General features: G+C 42.4%; 1 protein-coding gene across 1 annotated transcript in view; it reads left to right on the top strand.

Moving 5' to 3' along the window:
* The first annotated feature begins 1,434 nt into the window (after positions 1-1,434).
* Positions 1,435-19,993, top strand: part of Negr1 (neuronal growth regulator 1) — a 661,063-nt gene continuing 642,504 nt past the window's right edge. The window contains exon 1 of the mRNA XM_050149512.1: positions 1,435-1,781. Within this exon, the coding sequence (XP_050005469.1) occupies positions 1,624-1,781 (158 nt within the window). The 5' untranslated portion in view covers positions 1,435-1,623. The remainder of the gene's footprint in view (positions 1,782-19,993) is intronic.

The raw sequence follows: 19,993 nt of genomic DNA, 5'->3' as shown, positions 1-19,993 counted from the left end.
TGGGGTGACTCATGCCACGGACCCTGCTCTACCCTGACCTGGGCGTGGGCTAGCAGATGCGGGGCTGTGGCTTGGTCAGCTGAGGTCGCCTCTCAAAGGATGCGGGTCCACTCCAGCTGGGAGGTTGTGAGGAAAATACAACTGGGAATCCTTAAAGCCGAGGAATGTCTTGACTCCATCCGAATGTACGAGCCTTCCACCCAATAGGCTCAAATGGGTTAAACTGCCTCTTACATAACAGGACCGCCTAGCTCCACACAATTAAAACACTTGATTGCAGCCTCCTCTAACTCCGCATCCCAGCAAGGCCCGCCCATCCCTCCCAGCGCGCCTGCGTGCTGCGCGCGCCCTAGTCTCGCACGCGCCCTGCACACTCCATCTCCCTCTGACACGCGCACACTCTGTGCTGACAGCACACGCTCACACACACTCACGCACAAGTTAGTACCAAGACGCACAGAGAAGGGCAGGCGTCTTCCAGTCCGCAAAGGCGAACCACAGACGCGCTAGCTCTCAGCCTTCAGGCCCAGATAGCTCTACTGTTCCCGCAAAGCAGCAGCGCCGCCACTGTCCCTGCCCACCTCCAAAGGAGGGTGTAGAGACGAGCCCCTAAAGAAAAATAACAGAGGGGAGGAAGAGAGACGCGCGGAGAAAGACGAGGAGCGAGGGAGGGAACGAAGAAGGGAGAGAGAATTCTACAGAAAGAGGAAAAGGGGGGAGAGAGAGAGAGAGGGAGAGAGAGAGAGAGAGAGAGAGAGAGAGAGAGAGAGAGAGAGAGAGAGAGAGAGAGAGGGAGAAAACAGTACTAGCTCGCAGTTTATTAACAGCGCAATTAGCTAGTCAGGGTTTAAAAAAACACACATACAATAACAACAACAAAAAGCCAACTCACTCACAGTCTCGGGCGTCATGATGGCGCCGACCCCAACTTGAGCACTTTAAAGTCGGGGGCACTGAGAGGCCCCGGAGCTGAATGCACCGGAGGGCAGGCCAGGCCCCCTTGCCCTGACTTCCCAGCCGAGCAGCACGCACAGCTCTCTCGCTGGTGCTGCCAAGCCGGACCAGACCTCGGCTTAGCCCCCGTCGCCCCTAGCTTCCCTGTCCCTCTCTTTCCCTCTTTTTGATTTATCTCTTTTGCTTCCCGGCCCCCCTCCCTGCCTGGTCCTCCATCCCCGGGCGGGGTTGCTACGGAAACGGCCGCTTGGCAACGCGCGCGAGCCCGGGGGCCGCCGGCCGCTGCTGCGCCCCGCGCTGCCTGCACCGCCTCCCGCGCTCTGCTCGCCGCCTCGCAGGACAGTGTGCGGCCGCCGGGGATTAGCCACGCTCCGGACGCGGCCGGGCGCCCCGGAGGAGGTGGAGCGCGGTGCCAGGGGGCGGGAGGGGAGGGAGGGAAGGAGAGCTGCAGACGAGCAGAAAGGAGGCGAGGCCGGGGAAAGAGGGAAACTACGCCCGACAACTAGGGAGGGGGCGAGAAAGAGAAGAAACCCACCCACCCACTCAGAAAGAGGAAAAGAGGAAAAAAAAATCTCGTGTGGCGCGCCGCCTGGTTACCGGGCAGCCTCGCCAGCAGCAGGGGGTGGGAGCCGACGCTGCCGGAGAGCGAGCAGCCTGGCAGGCACGGACATGGTGCTCCTGGCGCAGGGCGCTTGTTGCTCGAACCAGTGGCTGGCGGCGGTGCTTCTGAGCCTGTGCTCTTGCCTCCCGGTTGGGCAGAGCGTGGACTTCCCCTGGGCGGCCGTGGACAACATGTTGGTGAGGAAAGGTGACACGGCGGTGCTCAGGTAGGGACCGTGCGCCCTCTCCACACTTGCCTCAGTCTATCTTTCTGTCCCCCTTCCCTCTCTCCGCCTTGTTTCACACCTAGCGTGAATCCTGCTGTTGCACACTAGCAAAACACCACCCCTCTGGCTACCCACGCACGACCCTTCGGTGGGCTCCTCGGACCCCGGGGCAGGGGTCTGGCCGGGTTGGGGAGGGATGGAGACACTTTCTGGGCAGTCCGGTGAGGAAGGAATGTGGTGCTTGAAGGAGGGGCAGGTGCCACTTCGGATCTGGGTCTCTGTGCTGCTGCCAGTGATACTCCTGGAGTCTGACAAGTTTACAGGGGTTGTTTCGGCTTCACTCCGTAAGCGACTTTTCCCAACTGCTGCTCTATGCTCCATTTATTTTCCCTCTCACTTGAACAGTAAGATCCAAATATGCCCCGTTCCGCTCTCTGCTCTCAGATTTTTTTCTTTTAACGGTTTTCCTTCCTCGTTTCTTCCCTTCCTCTTTGCCTTTCCCATTTGTCTATCTCATCTTTACTCACTGCTCATTGCCTCCACTCTCTCGTTTATCCCCATTCTGTTCTGTTTTCAGTGTTTTACACTCGGTCTTAGTTCCTCCGCTGTCATTTCTGACCCCCCCCCCTTTCTCCAGCTTTCCCTTTTCCCCAATCTCTGGTCCTCACCATAGCCCTTATCTCTCCCCTCCCAGACTCCCATACAGAGCTTCATCTCCCAGGCACTTTTCCGTCACACCCACATCATGTTCCGTTACCATTTGCAAACCCTCATAAACCTCGGTGTTAGGAGCACACTCCTTCTCAGCTCTCAGGTCCTCTCACACACTGGCACTTCCATACTGTAAGGATCACTTCACGTTCAGATGCTCCCACAGCATTTAAAGGTGCATTCCGCACTCACCACACACGTTTACCCCCCCTCCACACACACACACACACACACACACACACACACACACACACACTTCCCTTCCTTCCTCTTCTCTCTTCAGTTTTACCTCTTCTCGTCCCCTTATTTTCACTAAGCTTGAACAGCAGCGCGTTGGTCTGAAAAGGATATCCTAGCCCGGTTTCCCCCATAAGCCACATTGCCAAGTGTGCCTGGGAAAGATTTCCTTTCCCATTGGATATAAATAATTGATGACCAGTCTTGCTTAGAGCTAAACTGGGCTCGCTAACCGGCCTTGCTCCTTCACTTCACATAGACCCACCTACAGGGGCACCCCCACCTGGTTGGCTTCTCCAATCTTCCTGAAGGATCTTAGTTCTCTCCACTGGGTGGTAGTTTGCTTATGAGTACAGATTGCAGGGAGCCAGTATAAAGCATGTCGAAGGTGGGGAAGAATGGCGTCTATTTCCACTTAACCGGGTGACGTTTTAAATTTAACAATGTGAGTTGGAGTATGACTTAAAGTTTTTTACGTGCTTTTGAGGCCAGTTTCACAGATACATCTGGCTACATGTTAATATCATGTTTTAATAATATATCATTCTTGTTATGAATCTGGGAACACAAAAGTAATGGATTTTTGTCACACTATAGTAGTATAACTTTTTTTTTTTAAAAAAAAAGGCAATGGTTGTGGCAGACATGCCATCCTCCCTCCTTGACTGGGATGTTGGTTTCTTTGAGAAGTTTGAGCAGCAGCTTTAGACACAGTCTCAATTGACAGACACTGAAAGGTTTGTGTTTGAAGTAGCAAATGTCTAACCTGTGGCAAGCAGCACCATTTTCAGTCTGAAGGCTTGGAGCCGTCACTCACCCTGGTGATATATCTTGGCAATTCCTTTCCTAATGAGCGGTTTAATAAGTGGTGTGGTCGATTAAAGTATCAGGATCATGTTCTGCTTCCCGGAGACCTTTACTCTGACAGAGTAGAGCTCCCGGGTCTTCAGTGCCATTTTCTTTTGTCACTTGGAGCATATTTTATCTGCTTTACTTTTTAATATTAATTTTATAACTCTATAGGAATTCTCCAGTTATTGAACTTTTAGATTATGCAAGTTTGGGGGATGATTTGTTTATTTACAGGAAATCGCATCTTCATTAAAATTGTTCTCAGTTGAATAAATTTATCTGAAAAAGTCAGATACATTCTAATACATGTTAATGTCATGTTTTAATAAGGTGTTATTCTTGTTATGAATCTGGGAACACAGAAGTAATGGATTTTTGTCACACTTTTTATTTTTGACAAAGATAATGGATATTTTATCATGGAGCGGTTGCGGATTAACCTCCCCCTTTTCCTCCTGCTGTTGGTTTCTTTTAGAAGTTTGGACAGCAGCATTAGACACAATCGCAAACTGAAGATTGCTCTCAGTGCTCTGTGACTTCTTCAGCCTCTAGCATTGATGAGCAACCAGCAGATGGGGCCGACCTGGGGTCATGTTTTCACTAGAAGTAAACCCGACGGGAGATATATGTTCCAAATTATTCTTGAGGCTATATATAAGTCATTAGAAAAACAGAACTTGATCCTGCAGACGCACACCCCCATCTCATGGAAGTCTGGGAACTGAATACCTAAGACAACACCTAATAGGATGAGGTGACGATGTGTTCTATTTTTGTCATACCCATTCCTCAAAGCATCTCATAGAGAGAGAACAGTGAAGTAACAGCTATCCAATGTCCTGGAGTGCTAAAAACCTGGCAGTTCAAACATGCCAGTCATTAACGCTGGATCTTGTGGCTGTTAATGAAGGACAAGGTCAAAGGTCAGCTGATTCCCTTCCATCTCCAAAGTGCTAGGGAGTCCCTTTTTAGGAAGGGAATAACAAAACGTAAACAAACAAGAAGAAACTTCCCTTGAGTAGAGCCATAACACAAAGGGAATCCATCTTGCCACTTTCTGCCATCTGCCACCTTATATTTGACAATCACCTTTTAGGTCACCGACAGGAGATACAATGAGTTAAAGAGTAGTCTGCCAAGGTGTCCATCCTTCTCTCTGCCTTTTCAACCCTGTGAAGATTAGATAGAACTGTTTTGACCTTCCTGTATGGATTTTAACAATACATGTGTTTAGCAGAGTAACTCTTACCTAAACTTCGGATTTAAAAAACACATGGTCTTCCATGGTACTTTGTAGTTCTCTATAATATATATTTACTTCAGTTGTGTCAATATAGACATCAATGCTTACGAGATTTAACCACGTTATTCTGTTCCTAATCAATTGTGTCAATTGATAAATGGGATGGAGTACTTTCCCTCCAGTCTGCAGGCTGCATTCTGTTGTGTGTGGCATGTCTGAGTTGTGGTGTCATTTGCTGAGGAAGTACAGGGCAGTCAAGGCAAGAACTCTAGTGAATTTGCATTAGGTCCCAGGGATGATAGACCCAAAGATCTGAGACACACTTCTGAAATTTACATACAAGTCAGATTGCTTTCCAGTGTCTGTGATAAGTAAAACAGAAACCAATTGCTTTATTCCTACTTCTTTGGCAAGTATTGCTGGATAAACAGATCGAAGACGCTTCCTGGTCTTTGTACGCAGTCCCACAACATCCTCATTTGTAGCCTCTTCAGAATTGTGCATTTTTAAAACATGTTTCGTTTCAACTCTTTTTTCCTCCAGTATGTTTCTCATTCAACCATTCTGCATGAATTTTGTATATTTTCAACCACTTTTGATATTAATTCAAGGTAACTTAGTCTATGCTTTTCATGCTTTTAATCAAAGAAAGGAAGGGGAAAGTCTTCCCTGATAAGTGATTCATTCTCTTACTTCAACAAAACGAATACAACTCAGGTATCCCATGCTCTGGACTTGACTGTCAGTCACTGGGTAACACACTAAGACTTCTGATGAGAACAGAGGGCCATGCAGATGTACTAGAATACATGCTTCCACAGAGGACAGTTCTGCCCAAACCAGTCTTGCCAGTAGATTTAGAAATAGTGCCTTGAGTATTTATTCCTGTAAGCCAACACATTTACTGACTTTATTCCACATTAAGTAGTCTCCTTTGGAACACATACTGTTGGTTGTAATAAATGATTTATGTAGGAGGATGTGGAATCACCAGTAAATAACTCAAATAAATGTCCTTTGGGAAGGCAATTGGGATGTCTCCATGTAAGCCAAGTCCTTTCTGTACACCAAAGCACCATGTTCTCAGTATGCAGGTCATCATTTCATAACATTTGGATATTGCTTAAATGCTTATGTTCTGATTTAGTAGAGTATGTAAAACATAATTTCAAAGCTCTTATGTTGAATTCTTCTTCAGGAATGAAGTTGACATATTTGGGCTTGTTGACTTGACCCACCTGGAAATAGGAACCCCGTGAAGAAATTGCCTCCATCAGATTGTCCCAAGGGGGTGTTTGTGGGGCATTGATATGAAAGGGGCCAACCCACATGAGGGACTTCCATCCCCAGGCAGGTGTGCCTGGGGTGTAATAGGGAGGTAACTGAGCAAACCAGGGGAACAAGTCGGTAATAAGAGTCCTCCATGGTCTCTGCTTCAGTACCTGCCACCAGGTTCCTGCCAGGAGTCCCTGTCCTGGCTTCCCTTGTTGACAGACTGCGACTGGCAAGGCAAATATCTTCTCCCGAGTTCCTTTTGATCGTCGTTATAGCAACAGAGTGAAACTAGGACAGCCGGGATAATGGATTGTCTAATGAGCTGGGAAAACGGGTCCCCAGCATAGAACTGAAGAGTGGTGGATTTTCATGTGTGGTGATGTTCCATGCGTAGGTACGCCACATGGCACAGCAGCCTAAACAATGCATTAACTACAGAACAATCGAGTGCCTTTAAAAAGGTCCAGGTCATTGTTTTTGACCAACCTAATGAGTTCAGAATAATTCAAAATTTACTTTGGTTGTATAATTTTTTGCATATAAGTCTGTTAATGAACTAACTTATTGCAAATACTGGTTTTTATAATTCAGGTGTTGTATAAAGTGAGAATTAATAATTTGATTTTAAAATTGTATCCGAATGGCTGCAGTGTGGTCTGTGTAGGTCATCTGTGACTCTGTGTGCCCTCTACTCTTCTCTGTGTGTGAAGGAGAGGGCAACACAGAGGAAATGTGAATTCCTGAGTCAGGAGATTAACAAGTGAAAAATGAGTCCATTTATATGTTAGTGAGTCATATCAGGTTTTAGTAGCAGTATCTTTATATTTTTGTTTTTGTTTTTGTCTTTCCATACAGGGTTTCTCAGTGTAGCCCTGGCTGTCCTGGAACTTGTCCTGTAGAGCAGGCTGGCCTCAAACTCACAGGGATCAGCCTGCCTCTGCCTCCTGAGTGCTGGGGTTAAAAGCTTGCTCCCCCACCACCCGGCCATAACAGTATCTTTAATGCTGTTGAACTTCCCTGGTGACAGAAAGAAAATGTTTCATATATCGAATCTATGGACCAAGAGAAGTCTTTGTCTTAGTTAATTTCTGTGAACATCTTCATAGTTTGTCACATGTTCATTGGAAAAATTCAGAATATATTTTTGTTTTATTTTTTCCTTGTATATTTTGGTCAAATTCTTTTCTCCCCTCCCACGCTTCCTAGATTCTCCTCTCTACCTCTTTATAACTTCATGTTCTTTATCTCTTCATATTAAGAAAAAAGAGAATGCAAACAAACAAACGAAACCAATAAACAAAAACCACACAAACAAAACAATGATCACCCACACACACAAACACACACACACACAAGGGTGATGGGGTACATTTTGTGTTGGCTTAGCTAGTCCTGGCCATGGGGTCGGTCCTGGAGAGTGGTTGATATACCGCTGTCACTCTGTAGAAGACAACCAATTTTACCTTCCCCAGCAGGTATGAGTCGCAAATAGCTTTTAGTAGTGGGACTTTGCATTCAGTTTCTCTTCTCAGGACTGGGGTTTAGTGTGGTTTGAATTGGTGCAGATGTAGGTGCTCCAGTCCTGTTGTGTCTGGAAAACACTGTTTCCTTGGAGTCACCCATCACCTCTGGCTCTTGTGATATTTCTTCCTCCTCTTCTGAATAATTTCCTGAACCTTAAAGGGGAGGGCTTTGATAAAGATATTCAGTTTAGGCCTTTGTCTCCAAAATCTCCCATACTCTGCACATTATACGATCGTGGGTCTCCATGTTAGTTGCTGTCTACTAAAAGAAGCTTTTCTGATGATGGCTGAGTGAGGCACTGATTTATGTGTAGAACAGATTGTCAATAGAAGTTATTTTATTGCTACATTCATTTAGCTGAATATTATTAGTATTTGGTTTCCCCTGAGGCCCATGAGTTCTCCAGGGTCAAATTCTTGGCCATTTTAGCAGTATCGGATATGAGTTCCATTTCAAGAAGCAGGCCTTAAACCCATTGGTTACTCCCAGGACATTTGTGACATTACTGTACCAGTCTAGCTTGAAGGTTTGCCACTGTTGTGGGTTGCAAGGCTTATATCTGGGTGATATTTGTAACATGAGGGCCGGCTTGATGGGGTTTCTGTCCTGCCTGGTACCCCACAGCCAGCAAGTCCCAAAGAAAATCACACGGAGATCTCTGTAAGTTATAAAACTGATTGGCCCAGTAGCTCAGGATTTTTTTATTAGCTCTTATAGCTTATATTAACCCATTATTCTTATCAATGTTAGCCATGTGGCTTGGTACCTTCTCAGCCGGGCAGATTACATCTTGCTTCTTGTTGGTCTGGGCAGGAATGGGAGGAATGGGCTTCCTCCTTCCCAGAATTCTCCTGTTCTCATCGCCCCGCCTCTGCTTCCTGTCTGGCTGAACCACCTATACTTCCTGCCTGGCCAATCAGTGTTTATTCAAAATATGATGGACAGAATACAGATAATTCTTCTGCACCAGATATTGATTACATTTCTCATCCAGTCATACACATAGTACCTTCAGTACCATGAATACTGGTCCATAAGAGTGATGGAAGCTTCTAGAGTACTTGGTTTTCAAATGGATTTTCACAAGACCTTTACTGTTAGTTATCCTTACCCATTTTTCCCTTTTCTACCGTGTTCTCCCGTCTCCCCTCTCCATTTAATAGTCCTATTCTAGTGTCTACTTTATCTTCTTATATCGCTATATCGTCTTTCTCCTTCCTTGGAAAACCTGTCATTGCCGCTGCTTCTTTACTACTTACCTACCCTATGTAGCTATGGAAACACTCATACCTAAAGTTTAATACCTGAAGTATGCTGAATGGTGAAAGAATTGCTGGAGGTACCACCGTCCCCACCAAGCAAGTTTTATTGCAGAGCTACGGTAATAAAAAGAGCAAAATATTGACATAAAACAGACATGTTGATCAGTGTAATAGAAATGAAGATGCAGACATAAATCCACACACCTGCAGACACCGGATTTTTATAAAGAAGACAGAAATACACACTGGAAGACAGCATCTTCAGCAAATGATGCTGGTCAAACTAGCTGACAAGAAGAATGAAAACAGATCCCTGCTTATCAGCCTGCACAAATCTCAACTCCAAATGGATCAAAGACTTCAACATAAAGATGGATAACCTGAGTCTGACAGAAGAGAAAATGAGGAGTAGCCTGGAAAGCACCGACACAGGGAAGGACTTTCTAAGCAGAACACCAGGAACACAGGCACAAGGACCAACAAGTAACAAAGAGAATCTCATGAAACTGAGCATCTTCAGCGTGGCAAAGGATGACATTATTCAAGCAAAGGGTCAGGAAATTTTTTATGCAACTACATGTCTGTTAGAGGGTTCGTTTCTAGAATATATAAGAACTAAGAAATCATGTAGCCCAATTAAAGTGAGGTATAATGATAAACAGAGTTCTCAAAGGAAAAGACACAAATGGCTAAGAAGCACTTGAAATGTTCAACATTCTTAGTCATCAGAGAAATGCAAATCAAAACTACTTTGAGATTTCATCTTACACCAGGCAGAATGGCCAAAGTCAATAAAACAATTGACAGCTTAGGCTGGTGAGTGTGTGGAATAAGGGGAACACTCAATCAGGGCTGATGGGAGTGAAAACTTGTACAATCACTATGGATATAATGTGCGGTTAGTCAGGAAGATGAGAGATTGTCTTACCTCCATATCCAACTACACTGTTGTTGGGCCTATATCCAAAGGATGCTTTGCCCTACCCCAAACAACACTTGTTCATCTATGTTCAAAGAGCCTATGTGTCCATTGACTGATGAATGGATACGAAAAATACGGTGCATTGAGAAAATGGAATATTATCCAGCTGTTAAGAAAAATAAAATCATGAAATTCACAGGTAAATGGATGGAACTAGAAAAAAATAGTCATCCTGAGTGGGGTAACCCAGGCCCAGAAAAACACACGTTACACATTTTCTCTTATAAGCAGGTGTTAGCTTTTAAAACTCAAAGTCTTTAGAATAATTATTGGCTTTGGTTATTAGACTTTGTGCATGTTTTGCTCATACTCACTCCTATTCTACAGCTCTTCCCACATCCACTCCTCTTCCTTACACACCCAACTTTGTGTTTCTTCTCTTAAGATATCGAGAAAAGTTTATGCTGTGAAATATTCCTATCTGTGTTGTCTTCCACTGGGGCATGGTTAGCTCACCAGGGTCTACACTCTTAGGGAAAACTGATTGTCTTTTCCTGGAAGCTAACAATTACCAATATCTCTCAAATTGGCAGTGGCACTGTGTGCTGAACTCCATCTTCATGCTGGAATTTGGTCTGACTTGGGCTTGCAGTGCTTTCTGTTGCACTCGCCATGGGTTCATATCTACAGTTACCTTGCTGTGTCGAGGAGATGCTGTTTCCTTGGAGTCACCCATCAGTTCTGGTCCTTGTACTTTCTATAGCTTCTTATGCAATGATTTCTAGAGCCTCAAAAGGGAAGAGTTTGGTATAGATGTTCACGATAGGACTGTATTATATTCTATAATATCTTATTCTCTGTATCTTAGCCAATTGTGAGTCTCTGTGATAATCACCACCTATTGCAAATAAAAAATTCTCCAATGAAGGGTGAGATATGCTTAATCTATGGGTACAATAATAAGCCATTAGAGGTTGGTTTGATGCTATGACCATTTAGCAAAATAATAGCAGATTCTTGCCTAGTACTTATGCCCTGTCTAGCCATAGGTTATTGGCTCAACAGTGTTGCCAGGTATGGGTTTCATGTTGTGGAGTGGGCCAGCAAGAATGTGATTGGTTGTGTTCAATATGTTTGTACCACTGTTGCACCAATGTCGAGGCTTTTCAAGCCAGTCTTCTCTGTAGCCTGCTGGCCTCCAATCTGGATGACTGACGAGTGCGCTCCTCTCCCATAGCTTGCACAGCACTTCACAGGATAGGCTTTTTAATTGCAAGGAAAAATCTACAAGAAGATTCTCAAGAAAAGTGTGTGGAATTGCTTTCCTCATGTTTCAGAAAAAAAAATGGCCTGTGTAAGATATATGTTAAATCATTTTACATAATAACAAATTTATTATGTATTTGTGCTTTGATTGATGTATGAGCTGTCAAGACTTAATATGTATTTTCAAAGGTACATTTCAGTAGAAAAAAGTCTTAAATTACAGGGGTCTAGTTGTTAAGATTTTAAGCTATATTTCTAATCTAAAGAAGACCTGTGGTTTTGAGTGACCCAGGAGACTTTCTTATCCTTAACACTCACCACATAGATGGCCCTCATTCTACCCTCATTTCCCATAACTACACTACACATACAAGAAAAATGTCCCTTACCCTCACACCACACCATGCAGATACCAGGAACTCTTCAAAGTTGAGAAGTATCATGTCCGAAGTGTTATATATATATGCTTTGAACTCAATTCATGGAACCTCCTCTTTCTTTCCCCTAAGGCAACAATTAAGTAAAATCAGTGGACACAACAGAAGCAAAGCAAATTGACTGTTGTAATAGGTGAATAGTTGTCACTGTGAAAGATAGCTATGCACCCCAAAGACCAGCAGTTTGCACGATGCTAGTCATTTCTCAGAGGTAGGCTGACAGTTTTGTAAACCACATGGCAGTGATAGGAGCTGATCGGGTTTTAGTGTGGTCACACGGTTTGATTATGATGCCAAGGGGTTATCTATCAGCATTGTGCTTTCCAGACCACACCAAGTTCTGCGTCCTGACGGAGAACCTTTGATGTTCTCCAGCATCCAGCTGGCAGGGGAATTGGTCTTAATCACTTTCTCTGAAAGCAGGAGAGAGCAAAGAAGGGACTTGGCAGTGTTGGTAACATTAAGTGTTGCGCTTTTGAAAGGAAGCCAGCACACTGTACTTTCCAAATAGCTAGTAAATTCGCTCAATTTAAGGAAGGTTTTTCTTTACCCTTCTCAGTTTAGAACTAAATTGTTCTTTATGTAATTTCATTAAGTCTTTGGACACATGGTCAGTTTCCAGGACTGAGAAGTTTTTGTTTGTGTTTGTTGTTTTGTATGTTTTGTAATTTGATTAAAAAACATTTAGTTTTAGATACTTCTTTGAACCATATACAGATTCTGGTTCACTACCACTTTGTGGGAAAGGGCCCTGTCTCAGAAATCCTTTTCTCTTTTGCTGATGTATTGAATTTAATCATAGTGAAAAGGCTTAGGAGATATTATTTAGAACTCTATCAATAGCCTATCTTCCAGAGAACAGCCATAGTAACCGAAGGCTAGCCTAGTCTACATGAACATATTATCTCTTTCTTCTTGGCAGAGGCCTTAACAAACTGTAAACAGGCAACACACCTCTCTTCAATTAGCCTCTTCCTATGTCTTCCTTCTTGGTCCATTGTAAACTCCAATCAAGGAACTGTTATCAAGTCAGGTGGTCTTGGTGAAATGGTGTGAGGTCTTGGATTTGCTTTAAAGCAGCAGGGCTAAAGAAAGGATCTGGGATAAGGGAGGAGGCCAAGTGAACTTGGCCTTGAATTGCAGTGCCAAAGCTGGCATTGCCTGCAAGTGTGTCTGTCATAACATTCCCCTGACTGTTGTGAATATTTGAGGCTCTCTAGCCAGGTTTTCTAAATAAGGATTTATTTGTAAATGTAAATGCATTTATTTGTAAATATCATGCTTGTCTGTCCTGTCAAACTGCACTCTTCCATGGGATATTCAAGTCACTGTTCTTTGATCTTATAGATACAATATTTTCCACAGGAAAAGATAAAGATATTTGATTTGTGTAGAATCTTGTTTGAAATTAATAATTTAGTAATGGATCATTTGTTTAAAGTTGTTGGTTTTCCTGGCAATCACATCTTTTGTCACATGGCTTATGTCTGAACTCTGAACACAGTGTGAAGAAATGCAAGGGGAGATGCAGGAGGAAGGAGAAAGACATGAAATGGGAAAATGCAGTCTTGTATTTTAATGTGCTTAAAATCATACTAATTAATGAATGATATAAAATGAAGCTTGGCAATTGTGCTGTTTAGAGCTATGCTGAGAGGGAGTGAATTAATACTGTAAATTATCCAAACTCTACACCCCCTTCTGATGACATGGGGTCTTTGCCTTACACTGAGTTTATGAACTCATGCTTTCCACATAGGTGCATGTCCTTCTTTCAAGTTACAGATCTGCTCATGTTTATTTTTAAAATATTTTGCTTTTGGAGTGTGATTGATGTTTGTTTTGGTAGCATATGTTTGCAAGAAGGACAATTTATGTAAATAAGTTTTTTGAGATATGTTTATTTATTTGGGGTGTGTTTTACCTGCATGCATATCTGTGCACCTTCTGTTTGCAGTGACCCCAGAGTCCAAGAGAGGGCACCAAATCCTTTTGGAAATGGAGTTACATACAGTTGTGAAGCACCACATGGATGCCTGGGAATAAAACCTGAATCCTCTGGAAGAGAAGTCAGTGCTTTTAACCACTGAGCCATGCATCCATACATCTATATAAATATTTAAATAATAGGATGCTCCTCTAACAGATACCAGTTTGCTTATACATATGTGTTACAGTTATATATTAGAAACTTCAACACATCAATGCAAAAGCATCCACTTCTTCTTTATGGTGTGGAAAAGCATGCCAGAGACGCTAATAAATGTTCTAGACTTATTCTGTGGGAAGTAATTGCCCAAGGTGGGCTTCATATTTGGCCTGCAGAACTCCAGAATCTATGCTCAGCTTTTGAAGGAGAAGCCGTCTCTGTCTGATATAGATGCCAGGCTCCAGTTCTTTGAAAGCTGATTCTGGTAGCACTCACAACTGAATCATCACAGAAAGCATCTCAGGTTGGAGCACTCTGAGCTTTTACTACAGATGAAAGGTTAAACAATATATTGGATCTATAATACCCGACTACCCTGGCTTCACTTAGCATGCACATATATAGTTTACAAAATTCCATGTTCTGCTATTTGCTGTCAATGAGTAACATCAACAACATGCTTTTTCTAGTAGCTAGTGAAAGAAATGCTCCTTGTTTGAACTGATCAAGTGAAACTTGCTTCTTCCGATTTTCTTATATTGGGGCTATTTGTCACATAATGTATTTTCATGTCTACATACTCCAGACCGCATGCCGTTGAAGAGGGGCACATGTCATTGTCCATGCTATACTGCAGAGCCAAGGCTCTGTGGGCTCAAAGTCCGGTCTTCAAATCTCAGATTACTTGAGAACATTCCCAGTCTTTGCAAGTTCAACTGCACATCGTCTCTCTCTGTATTTGTGTGCTCTTCCTTTCTACTGTGTTTCTATCATCTTCAAGTGATGCCACAGGTCAATGAAGGTTTCTCGGTCATGCCCCTGTCCTGTGGCTGCTTCTGAGTAGTCACTCAGAAGCTTAATATTAACTATGCACTTTTCCTTGGGGTTTGCTTTTTCATTTGTTGTTGTTTTTGAATTGTATCTGTCTATTTAACCCAGGCAGGCCATACCTCTGATACTCTGGTGTCATCTTCTCAAGGGTGGGAATTGCAAGTATGTTCCATCATTTCTGGCTTAGTTTAGCCATACATTTCCTGTAATTAGATCATATTTCTTTATATTTTTGAGTAAAGGGCCATGAACTAAGATGCCATGTATAAGAAGAGAGATTTAAGCTCGTATTTGAAAGGACTGGCCAAATGCATTCCAGAAGGAAGCATTGCCTTAAATAACGCGAAAGGGCAGTTGTCTTCCTATGTGCATTTCCTGTAACCCAAGAAAATTATTCTCAAGTTCTAACATGCAAAAGACTTTTCACCGTAGGTTCTCCAAATATTTTATACATTTCTGATTGGCATTTTAATTCTAAGTGTTTTAGCGGCTCAAGAAACAAAGTGTCCTTAGCTTAGTTTCAGAGACAAAGAACATTTCCGTTTGGGTGTCCTCCACTATGTACTGCTAGTCTGTAAGACGGCCAGTGAACAATTCTGTGATTGATCGCTTTGAATTTCCTTGAATGTTTGAACCACTCTTAACCCCTGACTTGTTGTTGAACAGCAAGTGGTGACAGGCTGCAGGATGGAAATGAATTCTTAGTTGTCCAATTAAAACTGGCATTTGCATCTCAAGCAATTCCCTCCGAGAAAAATGCAAAGGAGGAAGTTGGATGTGTTCGAAGATTAAGTGGAAATGCACGTTATAACCACAAAACTAATTACAGTTAAGGAATGACAAAACCCCCTTCTTAATGAAAGATTCAATTTGTTATCTATTTTAAATTATCTTCATTTGGTATCAGCAAATAAGTTGGTGGTCAAACAAGCAAACAGCTCTCCCACATCCTGCATAATTAGAACAAGTGATTTCCGGAGATCCTAGTGGGAGGAGAGCCAACAGAACTTAACATAGAAATACATATTATTTTATGGCGCTAACATAAATGATTCATTTAGAAGGAAGTGGTGGGATGTGCACACACATATGCATATATAGGCACATATATGTTGTGCACTGATTTACATGAAAAAGTAAAAACTGAATATTCACTTAAAATCCTTTCATCATAGTTTTTTATAGTAAATTTTACATGTCTGGTATTAGATTTTTTATTTTTTTTGATAATTTCACACTTGATTACCATACTTGCTTCATTCCTCCATACAGATTCTTCCACTCTTTTTCCAGTCTCTCTCAAATTGATTACCTCTTCTTCTTTAGCAAGTATTGTTACAAATATACCCATATGTATAGATCAAGGCCTGCCCATAGGTGAAGAGTTATAGGCACTTAATGGTTGCTGAGAAATCGGGATTCAAACTTTATGATTTATTTGTATTATTTTAAAATCATGTGTATGTGTGTATGTATGCATACACACTCAAAAATGGACAAAGGCGCTGGGTGGTGGTGGCACACGCATTTAATCCCAACACTCGGGAGGCAGAGGCAGGGGGATCTCTGTGAGTTCAAGACCAGCCTGGTCTACAATAACTACTTCCAGGACAGGCTCCAAAGCTACAGAGAAACCCTGTCTCGAAAAAAAAAAAAATGTACAAAGGTTCATGACTTCAGGTGCTTGGAGAGTCCAGAAGAGAGTGTCAGATCCTCTGCTGCTGGAATTACAGGGCATTATGGGCAGGAAGATCACATCTGTGATCTAACTGGAGAGGCCGAGGCAGGAGCATCACACTCGTGATCCAGCTCTAGAGAGGCTGAGGCAGGAGGATCACACTTGTGATCCAGAACTGGAGAATCCAAGGCAGGAGAATCATACTCGTGATCCAGCACTGGACAGGAAAGTCAGCAGCTCTAGGCTAGCCTGGGCTGCACACCATCCTTGTTTAAGTAACATCAGTGGCTTTCCACAGGTAACTGCCATGTCTCAACCAGGTAGATCACGGTCATGTTATTTTCCAGCAACTCCTTGCCCAACTCTTTCTGTTGTTTATGTCACTACAGAGACCAGGAATGATTTGAGGCTTAACACACTGTTGGTGGCCAATGAAGTTTTATTGAAAGAATAAGTTAAATTTCAGAAAAAAATGTTTAATTGTAAGACTTCTCCACCTTCAATGTGACAAATGTTGAATATTCATTTTGCCAAATATAGCTGAATAAATCCATAGTTTTAACAAACATATTTTATGTTGAATTTTTATCTGAAATTTATATTTTCAATAGTTATAAGATAGAATGATCATACATATATTTGAATATTTGCTTCTAATTTTTAAATTTTAAGACATGAAAGCAAAAATACACAATCTAGGATTCTCAGTATCTGTGCTCTGAAGTCCATAGTAAATTCTAATGAAAATGGATGTAAATGTGTAGAAGGCTATGTATTTCCTGAACTTCCCCTTACTACTAACCCATGAGTATCTCATTCTCTCCTCTTCTCTTTACTCTCAGATTGGAAACACTCCCATGGGTTTTCACATCCTAGGTAATATAAATTAGCTATATGTTTTATATATTATATACTAATGGAAATTATGCTTACTATATACATTTTCCTCCCTTGATTTAAAACATTACAATGAGCCTGGCGGTGGTGGTGCACGCCTTTAATCCCAGCACTCGGGAGGCAGAGGCAGGCGGATCTCTGTGAGTTCGAGGCCAGCGGGTCTAGAAGAGCTAGTTCCAGGACAGGAACCAAAAAAGCTACGGAGAAACCCTGTCTTGAAAAAAAAAAAAAAACCCTCAACTCCACCCTCATCCTCGCATCTCACTGTAAGGTACAGATAAAATCATCTTACAGTCATATCTCAAATCAGGAAGATTTGTGTCATGTGCCCAAACATTTTATGTTTAAACTTCTTCTTAAACTTTCATTTTCAAAATACACAAGGCATGTATTACTTTTTAGAACAGGTGGTAGTTACACAACTTGTTCATAAATGCCATCTTTTGGGAACTTTACCGGTTCCCTCACATTCTGGTGGAGTACTCACTTAGGTATGAGGTCTACTGAATTCTGTTTAGGGTTCATTCAGCATAACATCCCCTAACTCCATCAATTACGTTGAACCATTCCTGGCTGTAGACTGAGAGCCTTTCATTTGGGGCAGTTAGTGCAAATAGAACCTTACAGAGGTGATGGGGCAAGCATGCCTGCTGTGTCTCTAAGGTGAAATTCTTTCTGTCCCGTCTCATTTGCTTCCTCACAAATAGGCTCCAGTCAAGCCGCTTTTCTGCTCCTTGACAAGTATCACATATTTTGCACCTGTGAAGGTCAGAGCCTGGCTCCCTGATATGTGTTTGAGCTCAGACTCACTTTAATAAGTAATGTAAAGTATGCTTAAAAAAATTGTCAAGCAAACCAGGCTTAGCAATAGAAACCAAGTCTAGGATTTGGGTGGAAGACACCTGTTTATCACACAAGCATCTTTTGTGGGGTGAGGTTTTTCAGCATTTATTTGCTGTGTAAAGGAGCAAAGACTGTACTATCCCTTCCTACACATTAAGATCTTAGGCCATCACTTGGCTTTTCTTCTACAAAGCAGGGATGAGACTGGGGGATCCCCAAGACTAAGAGATTAAAGTGGTCTGGATACTTAACTTAGTCCTCTGTGCAGCGCATGGAAAACAGTCCACATGCTATTGCAAAACTTTGCATTATAACTATTCTATAAATAATCTCCTTTAAAATGGAAGCACGTGTACCAAGGAAATTTTTATGACTAAAATATTTTTGACTAAACAGGTGACTGAAATAGTTGTATGAATAATTGTTTTGAAGGAATGGAAAATAAAAATAATAAAACAAGTGACTTTTCAGGATAGACTCACAATATTCCAGGTGTGTCCAAGACAATTCATATACAGGGATAATGTTCTTTGTGTTTCGTTATTATCAGCGATGCTTCCTAGGCTGTTCCCCATTACAGTCTGATGTCTGATGATGCTCTCTGAGTGGAGACAAAATTTTCCCTTAAAGGAATGATAAAGCCTGGGGATGTTGCTCAGTGGGTTGGCTGATTAATCAGCCTGTGGAAAGTTCATGCACAAGGTGTGGTGATACAGCATCCTAGAGGTGGAGGCAGGGGAATTGAAAGTTCAGAGACATCCTCAGCTACAAAGCAAAGTTGTGCCTGTTTCAAGAATAAGCAAACAGAAACCTGGGAAGAATTTAAGATGTAAAAGGAAGTGTGGATGCCCCCTTTCCATGGTAGGTTCAACACAGCAAGAAGCCAGTCTCTCCGAATGATAAAATAAATAACTGCAGACTAAACCCTTTTGGTCTCATCATGGATGAATTTAGTTTTGAGATGTAGTGTTTAAATACTATAGAACAGACTAGAACCATAGTTAAGGTGATGCCTTAGTGGTTCCCAAAACACATCTTCAGAGGCCACATGGATTTTTGTTCAGGAATTTCTTTTCAGAACAAATAATAAATACATTTCCACCTATTATGCAAGAAGACAGGGAATGTAGATGGCCTGACCCAATGGGGTGTTATCTTGACTGTGGTCCTGGTCTCTGTGGCTATTGCTACAGGATGTCATGACTTCCCAGCCATACTCAGCACCCAGGCATTGCCAGATCTCAGATAAGGTGAACTCGGCTGATCACGGACTAGTGCACACAATGCTTTATGGTCTTGGTAATTTTCTCATAGTCATTGTGGCAAGTTGGTAAACACTAGCAAGCTATGCTGTGGGAACTTTGGCATCCTGGGACCTCTTCTTAGAACCTTTTATTTTGTCTCCTTAATTCAGGCTACATGATACAAAAAGAAAAGTAAAAAGCGATTTAAACATGGGCAAGAGTGAAAACCAAAGCCTTGAGGTCAGTTGAGATGCCTTCCATATTAGGGTGCACTGTTAGGGACCCCCAGAGGTATTCCCAAGACACTGCTGTCTTCATGAAACATGAAATAAGCCAATGCATTTCATAAAGGAGATTATCTTCAGTTTTGTATTTAGAATAGATGTTATAGTTAGAATTTAAAAGAGTAGTTTTTTTTTTTTTTAATCTATGGAAGAGATTTTCTCTTAACTTTGGGGGGTGAATTCCACATACCTGGGATATGCTTTTTATTCTTAATTTTGGGGGGTGATTTCCACATATCTGGAATATGCTTTTTATTCACTGAAACCCATGGTTGATGCTGGCTTCAAGGTCATGGTCCCAACTAATGTAGTCTTGTAGACACCACAGCTTAAGTGCCAAACTCACTCCTCCCTGCTGACCTTTGGGTTTAAGCCATTGGGAAGCCACACCCTCGCCTGGATAGACTTAATGAGAATGTTGGGCATGCTCAAGCTCACAGAATGCCTCCTCAAAGCTTCTCAATTTATTTGATTAATTTTGGGCAGTCTCCTGCATCTCAACAGTGTTCATAGTCTTTCCCATCTTATCTCTGAGTACTCAGGCATCTGGACTGGCC

The sequence above is a fragment of the Alexandromys fortis genome, unplaced genomic scaffold (genome assembly GCF_014885135.2).
Source record: "Alexandromys fortis isolate MF-2015 unplaced genomic scaffold, M_Fortis_MF-2015_v1.1 scaffold_68, whole genome shotgun sequence".
In the NCBI taxonomy this organism is placed as follows: Eukaryota; Metazoa; Chordata; class Mammalia; order Rodentia; family Cricetidae; genus Alexandromys; species Alexandromys fortis.
The sequence above is the reverse complement of the archived record's forward strand: the minus strand, read 5'-3'. Positions and strand labels throughout refer to the sequence as shown.